Source organism: Bombus flavifrons, chromosome 16, assembly GCF_040668555.2.
Source record: "Bombus flavifrons isolate JBK064 chromosome 16, iyBomFlav1_principal, whole genome shotgun sequence".
Classification (NCBI taxonomy): Eukaryota; Metazoa; Arthropoda; class Insecta; order Hymenoptera; family Apidae; genus Bombus; species Bombus flavifrons.
The window spans coordinates 8,467,655-8,490,451 of record NC_138457.1 but is presented as its reverse complement, the minus strand read 5'-3'; the positions used below and the strand labels follow the sequence as shown (position 1 = coordinate 8,490,451).

The window sequence follows — 22,797 nt, the reverse complement described above, 5'->3', positions numbered from 1 at the left end:
AGTATAAAAATTAAACCAACGTTTTACCACCAGATCAAACTGGAACATCGCAGTTTGTATTTCAAGACAGCGGATTCTCAGACCCAGTCATCAATTAACCATCCTTTATTCACTTTAACATGAGCGCAGTACCAAGCTGTTAAATAACGAGCCACGTACCAGGTGGCCAATGAATAATACATGCAACAACGTTGTATCCATTGGCCACAGAAGCAGCGTGCAGGTTTGCTGACGCGACACGGTGAGTCAGAATTTTCAAGAGCAAATTCCAGCTGGTTTGGCAGGCGTTCGCAATTCGCAGATGGCCGGGGATTCGCACAATCGTCTACGTGATTCGGTCGTCGTGTAATAATTTCCGGGACAGTAACCGTTGCAACTATGGCGACTTGTAACGCTAATGGGCCACGGACACGTCGCATGTGCGGTCTCATTACCACTTTGATCGTCAACCGAGGGTCAGTTTCAGCTATGCTGTTCCATTAAACTCCACGTTTAATTGTCCATTCGTGGTGCTTCCTGAGCGACAGGATCGTTAGTCTTCTGACGAGAAGAATGCTAATTGTAGCGTGAAATATGATGGTTGATATGGCGAATCAAGTAATCAGTCGGAAATTATAGCGAAATTTTGGCCTCAACCTTCATATCATCGAGGGACTTTGGATTTCAGTGGTAGACGCTCGTATAAGTCAGCCAGGGAACAAAACACAAGAAATAAGAATTCCCAGTGATGATTTCCGAGTTGTTGTGTGGGATTTATGTATTCCATAGGTGGGGCGAAGGTAGCAGGTCCATTTTAATTGATTTTAAACTCGCCGCTTGATTGGTTACTTTTAGTCTGACGAAAGAACAATAAAAGAAAAGAAGATGTATGTGCGTATGTGTTAATAAAACTACGAAATATGATTTCCAAGATAGCAAATGAAGTGGACATTTAGAAATCACGAGATAAATTTAGTCTGAGTCTTTGTATCCGTGAGAAATCTTCCGTTTCAGTAGTACAGTCTCATGTAAGTCAGACGGATGATACAATAGCACAAATCAGCGTGTAAAGTGGTTTCTATTGATTTTTGTCTATGATTTATGTATTCTATGGTTGGAAGAGAGCTAGCAGACCTACCTCAACAGATTTTATATCAAGTTACCACAGAAATTCGCGTCATAGAACGTGTTATATCCAGGATTTATCAAAGAGACGATAGTAAAACGAGAGCTTGTCACAGCGAGCCAAGCGCATTGAAATGCATCAGGTGCCATGAAAATAAACTTGTCTTGGCAGTGCTTTAGAACCGGTCGTGTCGTTAAATTAACCTTCCACGATCATCAGCAATCTGATGCGTTTGCAAAAAGACTAATCTATCCGACGCAGCGGTATAACGCGTGGTATCGCATCTCGCTCGTTAAAGCATCATATAAGACGCGCATATTGCGCTACACGATGCTCGTAAACGTGAACGTGCATATTACACGCGTTGCTCGTAAACCAGTTTAATGCGGCCAGCCTTCTTCAACCAGCCCAGTTACAACATCAAAGAAACTCATTAAAGCTGCGAGGCCAACCGAATTGCGTTCGCGCTCCAAAGTCTTCTGACGATTATGACGTTTGCTTGGAGATCTTCGAGAGCCAGGTAATCCTCGAATGGTACAGTCGCTGTTGAAGACTCAGGATTGTGCATTCTACTTTTGGTCTATAGTATAACACAGTCAGTTCGATAACTTAAGAGAAAATTTGTGTAAAACGTCTTATTTTTGAACAAATTGTCATCTCAACGACTGTTTGGCTCCTCGCATAATCTCCTCCATCTTATTGAAGTTCAATGAATTAATCAATCGCAAGGTAAAACAGCCATCTGACTAAAATCTGCAAGTATAGTCACTGATGATTCGCAGTGCTATTGGTCAATATATGTCTCAGCATATGTCTCAGCATATGTCTCAAGTTGATCCTCAGTAAAGACTATCGAGTGTTCAGGACACTGGTACCTTGCTGATAATTTGGTTACGCTGAAAATCCACGAGAAGCGCACGATAGTCAGTGACTAGAATCTGGGAATGAGAATTCAAGTACCAAAGTACTGGGTACTCAAGTCTCAGGACTGAGACATAATTCTGGCCTACAGATCTAGCTATATAAGTGGCTATGTAAAATGGAAAGTCTGGCAACTGGATGGGAAAGTGAGTTTTAGAAGCAGGCAACATGATAAAATAAGTAACCCACGTGTTTGCTTACGTGACTTTGAACTTTCACCGGGCCGAGAAAGCTATTTTCTGCGTCAGCGGTTCAGGTATATCCACGTCGGTATGGGACAGTATTTCACCGAGATACGTAGCTATTCCACGTTACAATAAACAGGTCTCGGGAAGATGGATCAGTCGTGGCAGACCTTTATTGTATCCGTCCAATTTCCCTGACCGAAGTCTCCTATATTTCTTCTTACAGTAGTACTGTAAGGGGCACATTCAACCGGATGCACAAAGGCTGCTACGAGAGAATGTCACTAGGTATCATTGCGACAAACAGCATTCACGCTGTTGAAAAATAACTCTGCTTGCCGCTCTTCTTTTCGCCATGTTCGACCGACCAACTTGTTTCCACGTTGTATTCCACTTCAAAGTCTCTTCTTCCACTTTCAGCATAATATACCGTGGCAATAAGGGACCAGTGTCGTATAAACCTTTGAAATATTGCGAGTAAACTGGGATTGTTATACCCGAGTTCTTAGTCTTTTGATACCAGCCACTGGAAGTCAGAAACTTGATAGAGGGTCAAAGTTCAGCACAGCAATTTTCATTTGACAACTTGATATATTTTTCTGCCGGTATAAATGGACCAGTATCTGAAACATTTTAGTAACTCGATTTCAAGTTTCTAAACTCTACTAACATATTCATACGTTCTGAAGATGTTGATCACCGACCATATGGTCTTTGCATCATAGTCTTCAGATCTCAATTTTTAATATCGAATTCTCAAATCCTAGCTTCCATACACTCGGTTCTCTGTCCTCTACATTTTTGCTTCCTAAATAAAAGTTCCTAAAGTCAGTTTCCTAAAGCGAATTATTACTCAAAAATTCCTAACATTCTGCAGTAGTAAAAAATTCCTTATAAATTATATTTAGAATTGTTAATAAATGTCAACAGGTGGTTCGATAAATTCTGAAAAAAATTGTGCACATTAAACCACTTTGGTATACTACCTGGAGACCTTCTAATCCGTCCTCGTGCAATCTAAACACTGCTGGCATCCACACGGAATAGGATCTCCGTGAAATAAATCCCAAAACACTAGTTAACAAGTATCAACGATGTAGTTGGCGGACAAACAGCAGAAAATCCTGCAGACTAGACGAGCAACCACCGTTTCTCAGGATCCGTTACGTTGGCCAATGTTCGCTAAAGCTGGTTTATCCCATCGCAACGCAACGAAAACGCAATCGGGTTAGCTAGAACGCCTGTATAGGAAGTTTGCTCGAACGAGTCCCATGAGGGCGGTGAATTCTCGCGTGGATGAATCGCGATAGATCCAACAGAGGAAAATCGATTACCAGTTCGAGGATCTGTACGCGACTCACTAAGCGGAAGAGCGGAACGGTATGACACGTAGCAGCATGATAGAGGAGCCTTACATTACAGCATCAACTAAAGCAACCTACAGATGCTGTGATACCCACGCTTCTGTTCAGTGCTTTGTACTTTTCTAAAAATTACATATACAATAAAGTGACATTTTTTAGTATATTACAATATCAGTAGAATAGAAAAGTAACAATAAAATAACCAAATAATGGTAAGGCTTAGTAACAGTAAGGCTTCATTTTTTGGCTAAAATAATAAGACTTTCAAAAACGAGGTTTTATCTACCATTTTGTGTCTTATTATTTTGACCAAAATGTGAAGCCTTACTATTATTTTGTTATTTTATATAGTTACCACTGTTATACCATAAAATAAGAAATGAATATAATATATATCACAGAGTATCAGTAGGTGGTAGTATGGTGATACTCAGAGTATTAGTAGTATAGTATTACAATATCACTATAGTATAACAGTGGTAACTAAATTAATAAAATAACAGTAAGGCTTCATTTTTTGGTCAAAATAATAAGACTCTCAAAAGTGGGGTTTTATCTACCATTTTGTGTCTTATTATTTTAACCAAAATCTGAAGCCTTACTATTATTTTATTACTTTATATATTAACCACTGTTATACCATAAAATAAGAAATGAATATAATATATATCACAGAGTATCAGTAGGTGGTAGTATTACAATAGTATGGTGATACTCAGAGTATTAATAGTATAGTATTACAATATCAGTATAGTATAACAGTGGTAACTAGAATAATAAAATAACAGTAAGGCTTCATTTTTTGGTCAAAATAATAAGACTCCCAAAAGTGGGGTTTTATCTACCATTTTGTGTCTTATTATTTTAACCAAAATCTGAAGCCTTACTATTATTTTATTATTTTATATATTAACCACTGTTATACCATAAAATAAGAAATGAATATAATATATATCACAGAGTATCAGTAGGTGGTAGTATTACAATAGTATGGTGATACTCAGAGTATTAATAGTATAGTATTACAATATCAGTATAGTATAACAGTGGTAACTAGAATAATAAAATAACAGTAAGGCTTCATTTTTTGGTCAAAATAATAAGACTCTCAAAAGTGGGGTTTTACTATTATTTTGTGTCTTACTATTTTGACCAAAGAAATGAAGCCTTACTGTTATTTTATTATTTTAGTTACCACTGCTATACTATACTGATATTGTAATACTGTACTGCACCTACTGCTACTACTAATACTCTGAGTATCACCATACTATTGTAATACTAGCATCTACTGATACTCTGTGATATATATTATATTCATTTCTTATTCCTACTAAATACAAATTCACTTTGTAAAATTATTGTGTCTCTGTACATTTCTTATTTTCTAAACTTTCTTTTGTCCGCTACCAGACAATAACATATACAGGTAACAAGCTTCTTACTGAACTGTTGGCAACATTGGCTGGTTCCATTGGGTACAGTAGCCTTGACAGTATATCCGAGGTCGTAAAATTGGAGAGGCGTCGAAGCTTACGTACGTGTCCGAGAGAATTGACAGAAGGTTGAAAAGATATGAAAGCTCAGAGCCGGGACGCGTCAAGCGTACCAACCTAGCTGTGGTTAAGTCTTCAACTACTGTTCTTATTGCTCGGCTATTTTCTCTTCACGTCTCACGGCTTTTTTCTTTTACTACTACGACTTCTTTTCCACCATATTTTTTCTTTTTATCGCACTGGCATACAGTATGACATCTTTGCCTTGTGCTTTTTCATTCTGCTAGCGGACCTACTCTATTTCTTCTTTCTATTTCTACTTTTTCTTCTTCTTTTTTTTTTCTTAGTGCCCTGGACTATCGTTTTTTATTAGTGGAATATTTTCGACGATCTTACGATTTTCCTTTTTATTACTGGAATTTTTCTTGCTACTAGCAATGATTTTTCCTTTTTTATTGCTGGTATTCCTCGCTCACGTTTCTCTCCATTTCTCAAGCTTTTTTTTTTCTAACTTGTATCTCAATAATTGCTCAAATAACGAAGAAATCTCTCGTTTAATTAAAAGTTTGGTGTTTCCCAGCCAATTAAACGAACTTTTAATTGGCGTTTATTATATGTAAATAATTTCATTAATTTTTCTCCCACGACATCTGTTTTCTTCTTTTCGTTCGAACATGAAATGACATCTTTTTCGTCGATAAGACTAGATCTTAGATCTCAATATTTCCAGCACATCTTGTTTTTTTTATGGGAAATAAAAGAATCGTCCTTGCGAACTCGTAAACATAATTTCTGCCGAGCAGTAATTTTTACGTCGATTGGAAACGAAATTTATCGCGCGTCTCCCTGCCTTTTTCTATTTGTCACAGTTACTCGACCCTCTGGGTCCTTTCTTCCTTTATACGATTCTATGAAGCACCAGGAAATTGTATTTTTAATCGATGAATACGATTTTCCTCGTTCAAGTAATCAATTTCCGATATGAACTAAGAACTTCACTCGCGCAATTCTTTTTGTTATTACATTAATGCAAATGATATTAATGATTTTATCTTATCTTCTTCTTCTTCCTCTTTTGAGTTTTGTTATTAGGTTGGAAACTAAGCACAACCTAACCTCAAACTGTCACTTGACCAGGCAGAAAGGCATCAAACTGATAGTTATAATATTAATTTGGCAACTAAGTGATTGCGGGTATTGTCATTAGATGGTAATGACAAAATCCGCAGTCACATAGTTGCCAAACCCAACCTAACCTCAAACTGTCACGTGACGAGGCAGAAAGGCATCAAACTGATAGTTATAATATTAGGTTGGCAACTAAGTGATTGCGGGTATTGTTATTAGATGGTAAGGACAAAATCCGCAGTTACATAGTTGCTAAGCCCAACCTAACCTCAAATTGTCACTTGACGAGACATTACCATCTAATGACCTAACCTAATAATTATCTAAGAAACTGGTAGATTTTAAGAAAGTACGTCATTACAATTTTACAATACTAAGCATAATAATGCTACGTATTAATGCAAATAATATTAGTGTTTTTATTCTGTTATTTGTATTCATTAATTTCTGGAGAAATCGATGGATCTGAAATGAGCCATTAAATTAGAAACACCATCTGTATTACGTTACAATTATTATCTGTCTACAGTTAATTATGCTATTTATACTATCTCATGGAAAATTTGTTCTTGTACGTCACGATTCTGCTATATATAAACATTCACAAAATTATAGAAATCTATTTTTTTTCTTTCTAGACAAAATGACTAAAAGTATTCAAATTTTTCCAAACTTTACATTTTTCCAAATTTCAAAACATTAAATTAAATTAAACTTTAACGAAACACGCGAGATGTTAACAAAAGACGCGCACAAATGTTTGAACGCTTTCTACAGATGAACTCTGTATATCTGTTGAATTTTCGAATTTGATTAATATGGGAAATTGGTTCGAAGAGAGGATTGCATTTATACGGACGAACGCACATGGTTGTCAGTTTGACTCCGGAATTCTGCAACTTGTTGCATTCCGCCAACTCGTAAACAACGTTGCAGATGCGACAGGAAATCTGCTCTCGAAATATCATTTCGCAACGATATTTCGATTTGTCAAACGGGATCGTCTGCCACTGTGGCGACAGTAATCAGATACAACAACGAAACCAATTAACGATTTATCGTAATTAATTTTCGCTATAAATATGTCTCGATAATTGAACTAATTTTATTAACCCATTTTCTGTTTTTTCTTTCTTTTTCAATAGAATGAAACTATTGTGAAGAGAATTTTATTGAAAATATTGACGATTTTATAAATCGATTTAAAAATACACGCTGAGTCAGTAGAAACCTGCGCTTGCAACAATTCGTTGTCTATTGACTTTATCGAACTTACGTTTCAAACGAAATTTATTTTATTGCATTGAAGATAAATTCGAATATTGCAAAAATTCGTCTACGTGAAATCTTTTTTCTAGAAATATTTCAAATCTTATTTTTCTCGATAGATGAACGTAAGTTCTTCGGTTAAACTTTTGACAGAAGACTCATCGTGAGTGTGTTGAGATCGTGAAACAGACGATATTTCTCTTCGCTGGAATTTTCTCTCTGATATCATCTTCAATTTTCCTGGTAAAAACGCGAAAAAAGAAGTCCAAAATATAGAATAAAATTTTTTTTTTTTTAATTTTTCCATCGAGACAACGATCTACAGTGAGATCCGTTATAACGAGACGCGTACCGAGCGAAAATTCAAAGTCGATTTTCTCGAAAACAAAGCCTCGAACGAAAAATTTTTATTCTATATTTTCGACTTCTTTTTTCGCCTAGAATCATCCCCTTTCCGCTTGTACCACCAGTTACCAACCACCCTGTATATAAAATTATAGCATAAAATATTCACATTAATATGCACATGGTTTCACTAGAAACATTGACAATTTTAAATTTAATTTCATAATAAATTCAACATTACGACAATTTCTTCAAAAATTTAAAAATCTGTTTCTTCTATTTGTAGCCAGCAACGATGTTTATTTCCAGCAATAATTCCACGCTGAATTACCTTGAATTTGATATGCAAATTTCCCTTATTCGTATACACGCATATCTGTCTTTATAAATATTTAACAGATGAAAAATATTTGAAATATTTACACATTTTAAATCCCTGCTTTTCACCAAATGTTTACTCAGACAAACATAATTTCAAGGAATATAGACAACACAACTTTTCTCCACAAGCTCTCCGCAACGAATAACACAACAAATTATTTTCAATTATTTCAGACATTTAACCATCGAGTGAAAATTTTGACTGAATAGCAAACAAGCACGTGCACCTATACATTTACAAGCTGTATGTAAATGTTAATGAGAAATTACGAAATCGTTGAAAACAGTGTAAAGTGGCCACTGCTTGTTCCACCGGTTGTTACGTTGTTAATTATTAATTTATTTACATGTTTAATTATTGATTGGCAAAAGTAATTAAATTTATTGCGAATAAACGTTGCTACTGATTCGAGCAAACATTACACGGCGTGTTGATGTGGTTACAAAATTATTGAAAAGCTTAAACAGAATAATCAGAGTCGACGAGAAATGAATGCGACTGTACAAACAATGGCTCGTAATTAATATTTCAATTGCATTGTTATAATAAAATATTTCCATGGTAAATAATACTTGCGTGTGTTTCTATATGTGTAATGTCTCCGTTTAATAGAGAAGCACTAAAAATTATCAAATTTTAATAAAATGTTTTCATCTCTAGACAAATATCTCTCTGTGTATATTTATTTATCGTTCGATAATATGTTTCTCATAATAGAATTTTATCATTGTCATTGAATAAAATATATGATAAATGTGTGTGAATTGTTATATAATAAAATGTCTTTATTCCAAAGGATATTTCTATATATATCCCAACGTGTATAATATTTTTGTTAACAAAAGAACAGTAATAAAACGTCCCTTTCTCTAGATAAATATTCCTGTGTATATTTATTTTCCAATAATAATATTTGTTATGAAAACTCATGGGAGGTTACATAATATTTATATTGAATTGTTTTCGATGCTCGTAAAAATGCACGAGCCAACTGTTTGAATTTTACATTGTACGATATAATGGGAGTCAGTTAAAAAAAAAAGAGGAACTTTTAACCAGAATTGTTTCGATAATATCTTAATCATATTTTTAAATGTAATTTTATTGAACGAACAAATTAAAAAAAAATGGATAATTTCATTGAAATTTTCAAAAAAAATAAATAATATTTAAAAAATAATACTTTCAATTTGTTTCAATCTTTTTTCGAAATGAAATTTTACTATAACAATTTTTCAATGGAATTTGTAGAGATTTATCATATTTCAATTTTAATATGCTTGAAAAGAGATGGTACAGAAGATAAGATTTGTAGTCGCTTTTGGTTAAGCTTTTCTTCCAAATGAGACTTTAAAATAAAATACCATTTTTCAATCTTAATACACAATGCAGGAAAGAAGATAGTAAAAGGTTCGATTCAATTCCTCTTTTACTTTTTCTCCTGTCATCATCTAATTTCTTTTCAATACAAATTTCACACAAAACATCAATTCGCTTAATGTTATTTGTACAGTAGCCAGTAAAAATTTGATTAAATGTTATTCTCAGGTTTGCTAGAATTAAATTTATCAATAATCTTTTATCCAACGCTCAATTCTTGTTCAAAAACACACACGATATTCCGCCTAGTTCTGCCACTCTTAATTACTTACTTGTTTATAATGAGAGAGCAAAATGTATGAAAGAAAAGTTGTATAATAAGAAGAACGCTTTTCTTGTGAAGAAAATTGCTAACTTTGTAACTGTCTGCTTACAAAACGTTTTCTCAATAGACAGCTTCCAAAGTCACTCTTCGACTATCTCTTTATATTTGATATTATTTCTTATATATTTTCCTCGAATTACTATTATAGAATTTTTTAATTTATTTAGAAACATTAGAAATTAAGGTTTCCAATGATTTCTATCCTAGTGATAAGTTTATTAATTGATAGATCTATTGACAATGGATTAAACATGGATGGAAACGATGGTTATTTAACGTAAACTAAATACAGTAATGTGCTATGACTAAGACAACTAAATAGTTAATTCGCAACTGACAACTAATAGTTTACAATCCATAACAACTCGGCAACTCGACTCTCTACTCCTCACAACTCGACTCTCCCCAACTCTACTCTCAACTCACGACTTGATTCCTCACAACTCGACTCTCCACTCACGACTGTCACTACTCGACTCCCCACCACTCGACTGTCAACTCACAACTGCTCAACTCGACTCTCCACTCACGACTACCACAACTCGACTCCCCACCACTCGACTGCCAACTCACGACTATCACAACCCGACTCCCCACCACTCGACTGTCAACTCACGACTACTCAACTCGACTCTCCACTCACGGCTCTCCAGATAACGACTGCCAGGTAACGACCACCCGGTAAAAACTGCCAGGCCCTTTTGGCCTAACGGCACTTAGGCTTTCTCGCAATATTGTTTATGGTTCACCCGATATTTCTTAGACCATTTGTCCACGACACTACACTATCTACGCAAAATATTTTCTCTAGTTTAATCCATCGGCAAGCAACATAATCCTTTTTCATTTACAAGCTTTGATAAAGTTCCCTGCCATAAACGATATAATTTCAAGACAGAGTAACTGATAAAAATCTCCAACCAAAAGCTATGAAATTTTTCCTAAATTCCTAAATCCTAAATATATTTTTGAACTTAAAAAACTTGCGTCGGTGCAACATAAAACAGTTGAATAAAAAATACTTGTTTCATGCAACGGGAGACAGGATAAATTTGCAGAATGGAAAACTACGAGGGACACGTAGTAAATTGTATAAAATATATACGCGTGCATCGTCCAATGGACGCGTTCCTGTTCCAGAAACGAGGTGTGTAAAAAAAAAGAAAAAAAGAAAAAAGGAAATTATTTGTTCTGTGTACGCGGAAATGAAAAATTCTTCAGCGATGCGTCGAGTTTCATGTTGATTAAGCAATCCGGCAAATGGCTCAACTGCCGCCACAAACGGACGCGTATAACAGAATAAAAAGGGCCGGTGAATATTGTATAGCAGCGTGACGGATCTAAAACGAGCGACGACTCGTAAATTCCAGCCAGCAGGAACGAATTAACCTTCGTTCGAATCCAGTCGTATTTTTATTAGCGACGAATTGTGCTTTTTCTCTCCAACTCGAATGGAATGAAAATTTTCAATGAGCAAACGCACAGCCAATGAATTTCATCCAGATACTGTACATCGTACAGGTTTTCCTTATGAAATGCTGTTTGAGTTTCTCGTGATTACTAGAACCACGGATATTTATGTATCCATGGGAAATTGAAAGATGGAAAAATATCTGTGGAATATACGTGGCAAGTCTGTAGAAACCTCCACCTCAAACAATTCGTCGTCCATTGACTTTATGAAAAAATATTTAGTGTTCCAGTTGATCTTATCGCAGAGATCATATTATGGGTTGGCAACTAAGTGATTGCGGATTTTGTCAATACCACTTAATGACAAAAACCGCAATCACTTAGTTGTCAACCCAATACTTTTGGCTATAAAAAAAAAAAAGAAAAAAAGATATGAAAAGTATTGAGACTAGTTTTAAAGGATCTACGAAATGGTCTGAAAAGAGAAGAAAAGAAATAGTTGGTTTAGCGTAATAGTAGAGGTAATAGCGTTATCGGTTAGACAAAATCGGTTGGATGTTAGCAGGATCCATAATCTCTTCAAGCAAATCTTATCAGCAGTGACTTGACGTAGGAACTGGTGAAACCGACAGAAACAATCCTGTCTTTGGGCTATTCGTGTAATAAATTTCCGTAACAACTGGAGGCGATAGTTGCCGGAAGTGAGTTCCTAGTTTAGGTTTCGGCCCGTCTCCGGTTAATTAAAGGGAATTTATTAGCCCTGCGATGGCTCAACCTCGATACGTGATTGCAAAGCAACGCTGTTATTCTCGTCCAAGTTGATGGATAAACATCCTGACACGAATCTGGAGCTTTTAGAATTTACGGAATTATCGATAGAATTCGTTAAGAAAATCCGGACACCTTGAAGAGTTGGGATATTTCGCTGGAAATATCTGTAGAATGTACACAGTGTACGTTCATGGAATTGTTCTTCCACTTTTCTCTTATTCCACTCTATTTTTATTCTTCTTCTTCTTTTTTTTTATAACAAATGCCACGAAACGGCTTTTGAACAAAAAATTCCATCACACGCATGTTTACGAACAAATATTTTTCCAACCCTGTCCTCACATCTAAAAAATCCTAGCCAAACCAAAAACAAAGGCGATCTATTTTTCGTTGGTTAGGTCAGGCTTTTAATTTCCGGCAGCGGAAACACGTTGCCTTGTCTGGTAACGCGTTATTTTCCGAAAATATGAACGCCAAACGAACAATCATCGAGGGTGCACGATAGTTACAAGGACAAGCCATTGGAAAAACGTAGCAGCGATTTACAGTTCGTCCTACAGATCCACCTTTTTCTCTCTTTAATTACGCCGGGTAATTGAACAGAACAGGATTCGTTAGTCAAGATTCGATTATCGAGACAGGAATGGAAAAGCGGCCAAAGTTGGACATTTCAGCGCGATTATTGCCCGATCCGTTTTTCATCTCCATATGGAAAAATTCGTCTTAACTGTTCCTTAAATTCGTGCTACCTGAAATCCTTGTTCCAAGCTCTTCTGATCTAGGCCAGGATCTTGCCAATTATTTGACAAATAATTTTCTAAATCGGTTAGCAGAAGGTAGAGAAAATCGACGAAAGTAGGTTCAAAAATGACATTTGAGTAAAATTTATAGAATTATCGCGGGACACTATACACGGAATACTAATTGGTTGGCACAAGTATGAGAATGAAAGAAGACAAGAGAACGTGCCAAGCAATCTTAGGCCATAGAATCTTGGGCCATCTTGGACCACAGAATCTTGGGATATAGGAATCTTGGATCATGGAATCTTGAACCATAGAATCTTGAGCCATAGGATCTTGGGACATAGGAATCTTAGGCCATAGAACCTTAGGCCATAGAATCTTGGGACATAGGAATCTTAGGCCATAGAACCTTAGGCCATAGAATCTTGGGACATATGAATCTTAGGCCATAGAATCTTGGGACATAGGAATCTTAGGCCATAGAATCTTGGGACATAGGAACCTTAGGCCATAGAATCTTGGGACATAGGAATCTTAGGCCATAGAATCTTGGGACATAGGAACCTTAAGCCATAGAATCTTGGGACATAGGAATCTTAGGCCATAGAATCTTGGGACATAGGAACCTTAAGCCATAGAATCTTGGGACATAGGAATCTTAGGCCATAGAATCTTAGGCCATAGAATCTTGGGACATAGGAATCTTAGGCCATAGAACCTAAGGCCATAGAATCTTGGGACATATGAATCTTAGGCTATAGAACCTTAGGCCATAGAACCTTAGGCCATAGAATCTTGAGCCATCTTGGGCCATCTTGGGCCATCTTGGGCCATAGAATCTTTGGACATAGGCATCTTAGGCCACAGAATCTTGAGCCATCTCGGGCCATCTTGGGCCATCTTGGGCCATAGAATCTTTGGACATAGGCATCTTAGGCCACAGAATCTTGAGCCATCTCGGGCCATCTTGGGCCATCTTGGGCCATAGAATCTTTGGACATAGGCATCTTAGGCCACAGAATCTTGAGCCATCTCGGGCCATAGAATCTTGGGATATAGGAATCTTGGGCAATAGAATCTTGGGCCATATATAGGGATGAAACAGTGAAACGTCTCTTTGCTTAGCTGTCAAAAGACACGAACCTTCTTCGATTAAGACTTAGCCAAGCAACCTGTACGCTGTCCATCACACATTTTTCCAAGTTCGAGGACTAATGTTCACTACTTATAAAGCAAACAAGCGTAAAAATTATTTAAGGGGTGAATTATATTTTGCGGTAATGATTTCGTTTAACAGTTTCACATATTGTTTATACAAAACATCAAATTAAAAGTATGTATTAAAGTGCACGGCACAACCATAAGAAAATGTAGACAAACCAGGGAACAATGCCGGCTTATAACGGTGAACTGCACCGCAACTTTGCAATGCAGAGATGTAATCTGCATTTGAGGACAGATAAAGGATCGATTCACGAGTCAGCCGCATTGAGATAATCGCGTTGAAAAGGCAGCTTGGACCTGAGTTAATTAATTTCGAAGCAGAGGTAGGTTAGCCTTTGGTAGTTGATTCTTTCGACAGAAGTTGCCTCAACTGCGTTTAGGGCAGTTAGTTGGCTTGGATTAAAGGACCTTTTGATGGTGGACAGGCCCTCCCAATGGGATTCTCCCCAGACCATTTCAAAGACCTTGCAGAAAGAAGTTGGAGCTGACATCAAAGGGGATTCTAGATTATTTTAAATCTATAGTTGGTGCTCAGAAGTTGTTAATCAGAGAGAATTTAGAAGCAGTTCGAATCTTGGCAGCAAAAAAAAGATACGCTAGTATCTGAAACTCAGGCTAACTGTTTTAGCTGTAGGTTGAAAGTATTATATAGTAATCTTGGGATTTAGTGATATCTGTGTAAAATTAATTTCAAAAATGCAATATAGGTAAAAGATTGCTTCACTTATTCAGAATAGCAGAGAATACTGAATTTGGAAAATTTTATATATTTCTGAGCATTTTTTCATTAGCAGTAGATGCATCTGTTTTTCCAACTGATAAGATTTCTGTCTGTCATTACATTTATTAGATTTCTTGTTACCTAAATTTTCGGATACATGTTAAAAGCTTGCATTCTTTTGTGTCAATTATGTTTTATACAGAGAATTTTGTTACCAATCGCCTGTTTCAAACAATGGAAATGTATTTTAACCGAACATTTTATAAAACACATTTAAAGTTTGAAATTTAGAACTTTCCATTAACAGTTATCCGCCTGAAGAACTTTCAGTTATGAATTTCCATTTTAAAAGCACAAATGTTCCTATTGAAATTTCATTATAATATTACAATAATTTAATTTTAGTTTTCATGAAAAATTTCCTCAATCTCTTTTAACGTCCTTATTGAAATAAAAGTTTACAGGCTATTTATAATGGAAAGTCCTGATAATAGAATATATGCCTTTGGCAACCATATCCTTTCTCAGATACAGTATTCCTTTGAATACTTATTCCATCGATAAGAACTTGGAATCAATATGTGATCAAAATTTCAACGATATTATAGAATTTCATTATCCTGCCTTCGCTGACTGTAGAAAATTGCCTCTGTAAAATATTCAAAGCGTAAGAAAGGATTTGGATTGTGGAAAAGCATTTAGACTCCTTACCTTCACTTTGCCATACTTCCAAGTGAAAAGGGCGACAGCGGGCAGACAGGCGATGACGCAGCATTCCAGGATGAGGATAGCAGTTCTCATCAACCAGTTCAAGGATACCACACACGGTGAATCGTCCTCACAGGACTCGCAACCCTCAGCACAAGGGAGACACTCGAACACGCCATCCACGTCGTACTGATTCTCTTCACCCTGGAAATAAGACATCCAAATAGAAAATTAGAAAAATCGATTGTCATGGTACACTTGGAATGCAAAATAGAGACTGAAAGAAAATAGAAAACTAGAAAAAAGGATGATTATATATGAAATAGAAGGTAGAAATGGAAAATTAAAAAAAGAAAGAATTAATTATCATATTTGGAATTATATTTCAGAAATATTGTACGTGGAATATAATATTTTTAAAGAAATTAGGTAGAAATGGATTTTAAATCATATGTTAAAAAATGTCAAAAGTATAAAAAATTATAAATTTATATTTTACACGTACTAGTATTATCCATATATTCATATATGTAATATGAGAAATTACATCGTATTATAATCAGGGTTCTAATTACACGATCTCCTCCATTTTCACATTGCTAAAAATGGATTAAATACTGTGTGCAATTTAAAATTCCACATTTAAAATACCATAGAATACACGTTTTTATGGAAGCCAACGAATATAGTGTTCGGATAATCCACTGTAGAAAAGGACACGAGAAAAGTACTGGGAGAAAATATTAAAAAAAAAAATACAAAAAGTACAGTATCAAGAAATATGAAAAATAATATTTTAATCCAAAAATGTCTACCATCGTTTTATTAAGAGTTTACTAAAAATTCTATTTTGCATTTCTATTTTGCCCATTGGTGTTATATTATACGATAAATATATTTTTCCAATCCCAAGCACAATTATTATTATTCAAATTACAATTTCATATTGGTCAAAATTATGAGCAATTCGGAATTTTACGTCAGAAATATATTATATTTTTTATAATTTGTATTTTATTACAATTTTTTGTTTCGAATTTCCACTTTGGTGAGCGCTAGCGTTATCTCACTTCCACACGCTCCAACCTCTGTCTCACTTGCACGCGCTCCAATGTCTGTCTCACTCGCACGCGCTCAAACGTCTGTCTCACTTGCACGCGCTCCAATGTCTGTCTCACTCGCACGCGCTCAAACGTCTGTCTCACTCGCACGCGCTCCAATGTCTGTCTCACTCGCACGCGCTCCAATGTCTGTCTCACTCGCACGCGCTCCAATGTCTGTCTCACTCGCACGCGCTCCAATGTCTGTCTCACTCGCACGCGCTCAAACGTCTGTCTCACTCGCACGCGCTGCAACGTCTGTCTCACTCGCGTGCGTCACTGACCTCTCTTTTGCGCACTAGCGCTGTCTCACTCAGCCGCATCACTGACCTAAAGCTCCTCCAACTGGTTGCCATTGAAGGGCGCTGAGCCAGCGGGTTTTTTTACTATACAGTAGGTCGCGCGTACGCACTTCCCGGAAGGAGTGGAAGGTGAAGCTTACTTTCAGGGATTTTAGCGGCACATCAATGGTAAACTTTAAAGCTGGATATCTCGAAAACGGAGCGACGTATCGACGTGAAACAAAATGGGTTTGAAAGAGCGTGATTTATGCTGTCTTTCGAGAGTGAAAAATTGACAATTCTTCTGATTCCGTGGCTCTTATTTTTCGGTACATCTTATTGTATTTTCTGCTTCTCTCATTGCGGTTATATTATTTTTCTAAATATCCGGATATCGTTTAAAGCGAGCAAGTTAAATATAGAAGAATATACAAAAATAGCGAACTTGTTAACAAATTTATTGCTGGTTTATGGATAAATATGGAGATATTCGACATTAAGAAACACTTAAACGCCATCAAAGGAATATTAAAAAAATACCTTTCCATAAAACACTATATAAAAACATTTTCCACAAAAGAAATATTTGATGGTATCTCGACAAATTAATTTTTTCTAACTTCGAAATACACACTGTTTAACAAAAATTTATTGTGGTGCCATTTTGCTACACACGTTTCTTCCAAACTTCTCGAACAACACCTGTATTTCTAAAGGAGAGATTCGTATTCCATCGAGGAAGGTTTCAGTGGAATCGTACAGGTCGTAAATCACATAAACGCTGCTGTAAGCGGCCATACGGCAATCGAATCGATTAACATTCGACGGCTACTCGCCACATTCTTAATCCCATCGATAGCCCGTAATTCAACGAGCCAACCAACCGGACGGTTCATTAGCGGCCAATGTCAAAATCGGTGTCATGGAAACAAATGTGTGTCACGCCATCGGAACAAATTTCTTCAGCCATAAGCGACCAAATATGCATGATTACTTCCGCGTAAATCCGTATGGATACAAATCATAACGTGGTAAATCGTATTCACGTTCGTGACTTAAGTTCAGGAGAATTTATCGATATCACAAATCAGCGACGATGCCATTATGGTTTAGGATGTTAGGGTCGAGCTAACTACGCCCAGTTGCCATTTCCATGCGTCGTGAATAGAACCTTATGGCGCATCTCATTGCAGAATAACATGTTTATGCTAAGACAAGATTCTATTTCACGTGTTACGATAATTATTTGTTTTCATAGGAAATTTATTTGCCACTTATATTTTTACTGATCTACTGATTTAGTGGCACGAATGGTTTCAATGATTTTACAATTTGAAACTATCAATGGTTCTTGATTCAAACTTTTCTTTAAGGGAAATATCCCTGCCAAAGAAAATTTCGAATTTTCCTCTTGAATGAAAATCCTCTGGAATTTGGAATTTCCACAGAATGAAAACTTTCGGCTCCTAGGAATTGCAAAAATTCTCTAAAATTTTTTAAAATTTTATTTTCCATGAATTACAAAAATTTGAACATGCTAAAAGCGAAAATTCTAAATTTTAGAAGCTTCCAAATTTTCACTGAAAGTTTTCGTTAACTTAGCTTTTCTGAAGAAAAGACCATTCGAAAGGCGACGACTTTAAACTGTAAATTTCAAATTTCCATCATTCTAAATTCAAATTACAGATTCCAAGGATTTGAAACTTCAAATTCCAGCAAGTATAGGTTTCATATTTCAGAAATTTTATGATTCGCAATTTAAAAAATTCCAAGTGCCACATTGCAGAAATTTTCAATTCTAAATTTCAGCAACTCCAACTTCGAAAAATTCCACGTTCGAAAAAAGAGTACTTCTTCTATAAAATAAATTATGAAAAAGAATATCTTGCACATTTATATCTCGTAGCTCATGTTAATGCAGATGATAATAATTTATTAGCAGAATGAAATTTCATGTGTGGCATTAGCCAGACAAATTCAAACTCGAGAGACACGTCTCATATTTGCCAAGCTAATAATTAAATTAGTCTACGGAGTGGCATACTGTACGTCTGTCATGAATTCCAACTGCTTCCTAGCATAATTGTTCGAGTATACAGACGAAACCTTGTCTAAGTTGTTTGGAATTACAGGGAGTAGAATTTCATGAAGTTGTTGCCATGTTTACTGTTGATTATTACACACGATAAACAATGCAAATTGTTACGAAATTCTCCATATTTAATTGTACGATATTTAGATAACAATGTATGCATACGAGAAAAAAGAGAAAAATAAAAGAAAAGATATTCTTGCAAATTTAAAGACAGGATGTTCTTAAAAAAATTAAAAAATAAATTGTTTCTATAAAAAATTCTAATATTAAAAAAAAAGAAATAAGAAGATACTTTGAACAATGTAAAATTATTTATCAGAGCAACAAATATGAAAATTATTCCACTACAAAAATAAATAAATAAAAGACAAAATATTCTTTCAAATGTAAAGACAGGATGTTCTTAAAAAAATTAAAAAATAAATTAAGTTTCTATAAAAAATTCTAATATTAAAAAAAAAGAAATAAGAAGATACTTTGAACAATGTAAAATTATTTATCAGAGCAACAAATATGAAAATTATTCCACTACAAAAATAAATAAATAAAAGACAAAATATTCTTTCAAATGTAAAGACAGGATGTACTTAATAAAACTAAAAAATAGATTAAGTTTCTATAAAAGAATTCTAACAACCTTTAATTAAAAAGAAATAAGAACTAAAAAGATACTTTGAATAATGTAAAATTATTTATCAGAGCAACAAATATGAAAATTATTGCACTGCAAAAAAAGGAAATAAAAGAAAAGATATTCTTGCAAATTTAAAGACAGGATGTTCTTAGAAAAACTAAAAGATGAATTAAGTTTCTATAGAAAATTCTAATATTTAAAAACAAATAGGGAATAAGAAGACACTTTGAACAATGTAAAATTATTTATCAGAGCAACAAATATGAAAATTATTCCACTGCAAAAAAAGGAAATAAAAGAAAAGATATTCTTGCAAATTTAAAGACAGGATGTCCTTAGAAAAACTAAAAGATGAATTAAGTTTCTATAGAAAATTCTGATATTTAAAAACAAATAGGAAATAAGAAGATACTTTAAACAATGTAAAATTATTTATCAGAGCATCAAATATGAAAATTATTCCACTGCAAGAAAGAATTTATTATAATTCACCATATTTCTCTTCACTGATCTTTATATTCAAACTAAAGTATTTCATGAAAGAAATTACTTTTTCTTCTTGGACAATGCTTTTAATTATTCTTTCAATAAACAGATATTACTATCCACATTGGTGTATGACACTTTCACTTGTCTGTCTGCGTTCGCCGCCTGTTTCTGTTCAACGATGTAATAAGACTACGAGAGCACTTGAACGCTAGCTTTGTTGCAATTTTAATCCCTCGAATCGTGTCGAGTTCGTTAGCAAGATTATTAACACGTCCGCGAACGGAACGAAATTTACTCTTAATTGAACTGGTGTAACATTTCGAAACCGTGTAGCCAAGTTAATTAAGAGCTTGTTTTTTTAAGCGGATAGAATTCCAAAGAGGGATAATAGAGTGGAAAATAGCCGTGAGATTTATAATACGCCAGTCAGAAACCCAATTCTTTATCTGAAACTATTAAAGGGTAGAATTAGTTTATCAGGCGGAAAATAGAATTGGAGCGGTGATTAATTATTGTTTTACAGAGAAATTGTGAAAGTTTATTAAATTCGAGGCTGTTCGATCGAGCAGAAATCGTTCCACGTGGCATTTCGGTCAGTTGGAAAATCTGGGATTTTCTTTTGGAAAAAGTGCAAGGGATTTTGGTCTAAAATTTGCCTGTCATATATAGAATTGTATGGAAAATATCTGGGAATTTTTTCGTGAAAAAAATAATTAGTTTATATAAAGTTCATTTTTCACAAATATTATTAACTTTAATTTGTCCATCGGGCAGAAAGAGGACAAATTTTAGCTAAACGTTAATCTGGACGATTGTTCTCTTCATCCGGACCCAATTAAACTCTCTTTATTTAGTCGTGTTCATGGAAATACGAATTTGCCTAAACGCAATCAGAGTCACGTGACAATAATAAAAATAATATCGTGTTCTCTGAAATTTTATTAAAATTCACGAACCAAAATTGTAACGCTATCCTGTCAATGCAAAACCATACATAGCAGCAATAACAATAACGATAACAATAAATTTCACAAAAATTTTGAATAAAAAATTGTCAGCAAAAAAGAAAAGAATAAAAGCAGCTGCTAAAAAGCGTTGGGAGGTGCGAACAGGCGGAGCAGAAGCGAACAACGTAAGTCACCTAATGGAAATCGACGAGAGGTGGCAACTTTCGCATTCGCCAGTGAAATGGGTCAATCACTCGCGCGACCTTCGCGCTCAACGCGTTGTAAACATCTGTGACAAGCCGAAACGACGAAATAATTTACGTCAACAATACACTTACGTATAGAATCCGAACCGTTGACTCCGCAATGCCATGAATAATGATAATTCAAATAACATTAGGACGACAATGCTTTGGGGAGTTGGCAAAAGCGATTAGAATTCAACGAAGCGCGGTTTAAATGGTTTTCTGGTTCGTTTGGTCGATTAATTGATAATCCACAGTGATGTTCCTGGCCGGTACAAGGGGAAAAAATCGATTAGAATCGGACAAGCGACGGGGATTAGTAGAATAGGGTCGCGTATGGTCGGACAAGTGGATCAATCAGTAGAACAGCTCGCCCCTTCGGTCGACAGGTGGCCACGTCAGTGGAACAAGCAGTTTATGGTCAAACAGTGGTTACCTTTCATGGAATAGAAAAGAAAAATGATAGAACCGAGTATCTTTACGTCCCATGCAGGGTTTTAAGTAGATTTTAACGCACAATATTATTTTTATACTGCAATAAGTGAAGAATATAAAGGAATAATATTATAACTAAAATTTTACAAAAATGATTTCTGTGATTCTCCACGAATCAGAATATGCCAATAATAGCTAGGAACAGGTAACAAGCTAGGAAATATATTTTCCTTGGATGGTATTCCAAGATAAGTATACTTTATCAAATAGAAGACTACAGAGGAAGGATATGACAAGCTTCTCATCTTTCAGATAGCAGCAGTTTCCAAGTTTAAAATTGTCAGTTAATCACATTAACAAAATTGTTTGTGCTTAATTATTTGCTCACCCTGTCTGTAATTATAAAACTATTACTTATCATAATATTAACACTGTTATCCTATCAATTTCACTTCTTCATCAACTATTCATCTTCAGTCTTAACAAATCCTTCCGACCTTTACCTCCTTCCACAGTTTTTATTTTATATTTTATTTTATATTATTCAGTGAAAAACGTCCATTAAAATCATCCAATCGATAGAAGCATACCCATTACATTATTTTTCCACCAAGAACACGTTCGATGATGAGGAAAATATCCACAGCTACACTGGTAGACAAATATTGGCAAGACTGTGTGCATCGTATGGGGTCTTGAACAGTTTCAATCCGACAAGATTGATCCACGAGTCTCGCTTAGATGGATAGCAAATTCTCGTAGCAATGGTTCGCTTGTCATAGGTACTCGTCAGCCGATGAGATTGCACGTCAGAAAGACACGGTGGATTGGAGACAGAGGTGACACGGGAATCGAACGGTGGCCCTGGCTGGTCGGTGATCGTTCGATATTGCAAGCTTAGTGTGTCTGTTCACTGTGACAGCGTGTCATTTCTGATTACGTCCCAGGCATTCTGACTGAAGTTTAACGCAAACCGACGCATACCCTGCGCTACCGCTGATTGCTTTCTGATTGGAATTCGCTTGTCGACGATGACGAGAGAGGCCTGGCCACCGCGGTCTCTACTCTAACTAGCTAGATATCTAACC

General features: G+C 35.5%; 1 protein-coding gene across 1 annotated transcript in view; it reads right to left on the bottom strand.

The window, feature by feature from the left end:
- Positions 1 to 22,797, bottom strand: part of LOC138188175 (metabotropic glycine receptor) — a 166,093-nt gene that overhangs the window by 49,146 nt on the left and 94,150 nt on the right. The window contains exon 5 of the mRNA XM_069129708.1: positions 15,487 to 15,687. Within this exon, the coding sequence (XP_068985809.1) occupies positions 15,487 to 15,687 (201 nt within the window). The remainder of the gene's footprint in view (positions 1 to 15,486; positions 15,688 to 22,797) is intronic.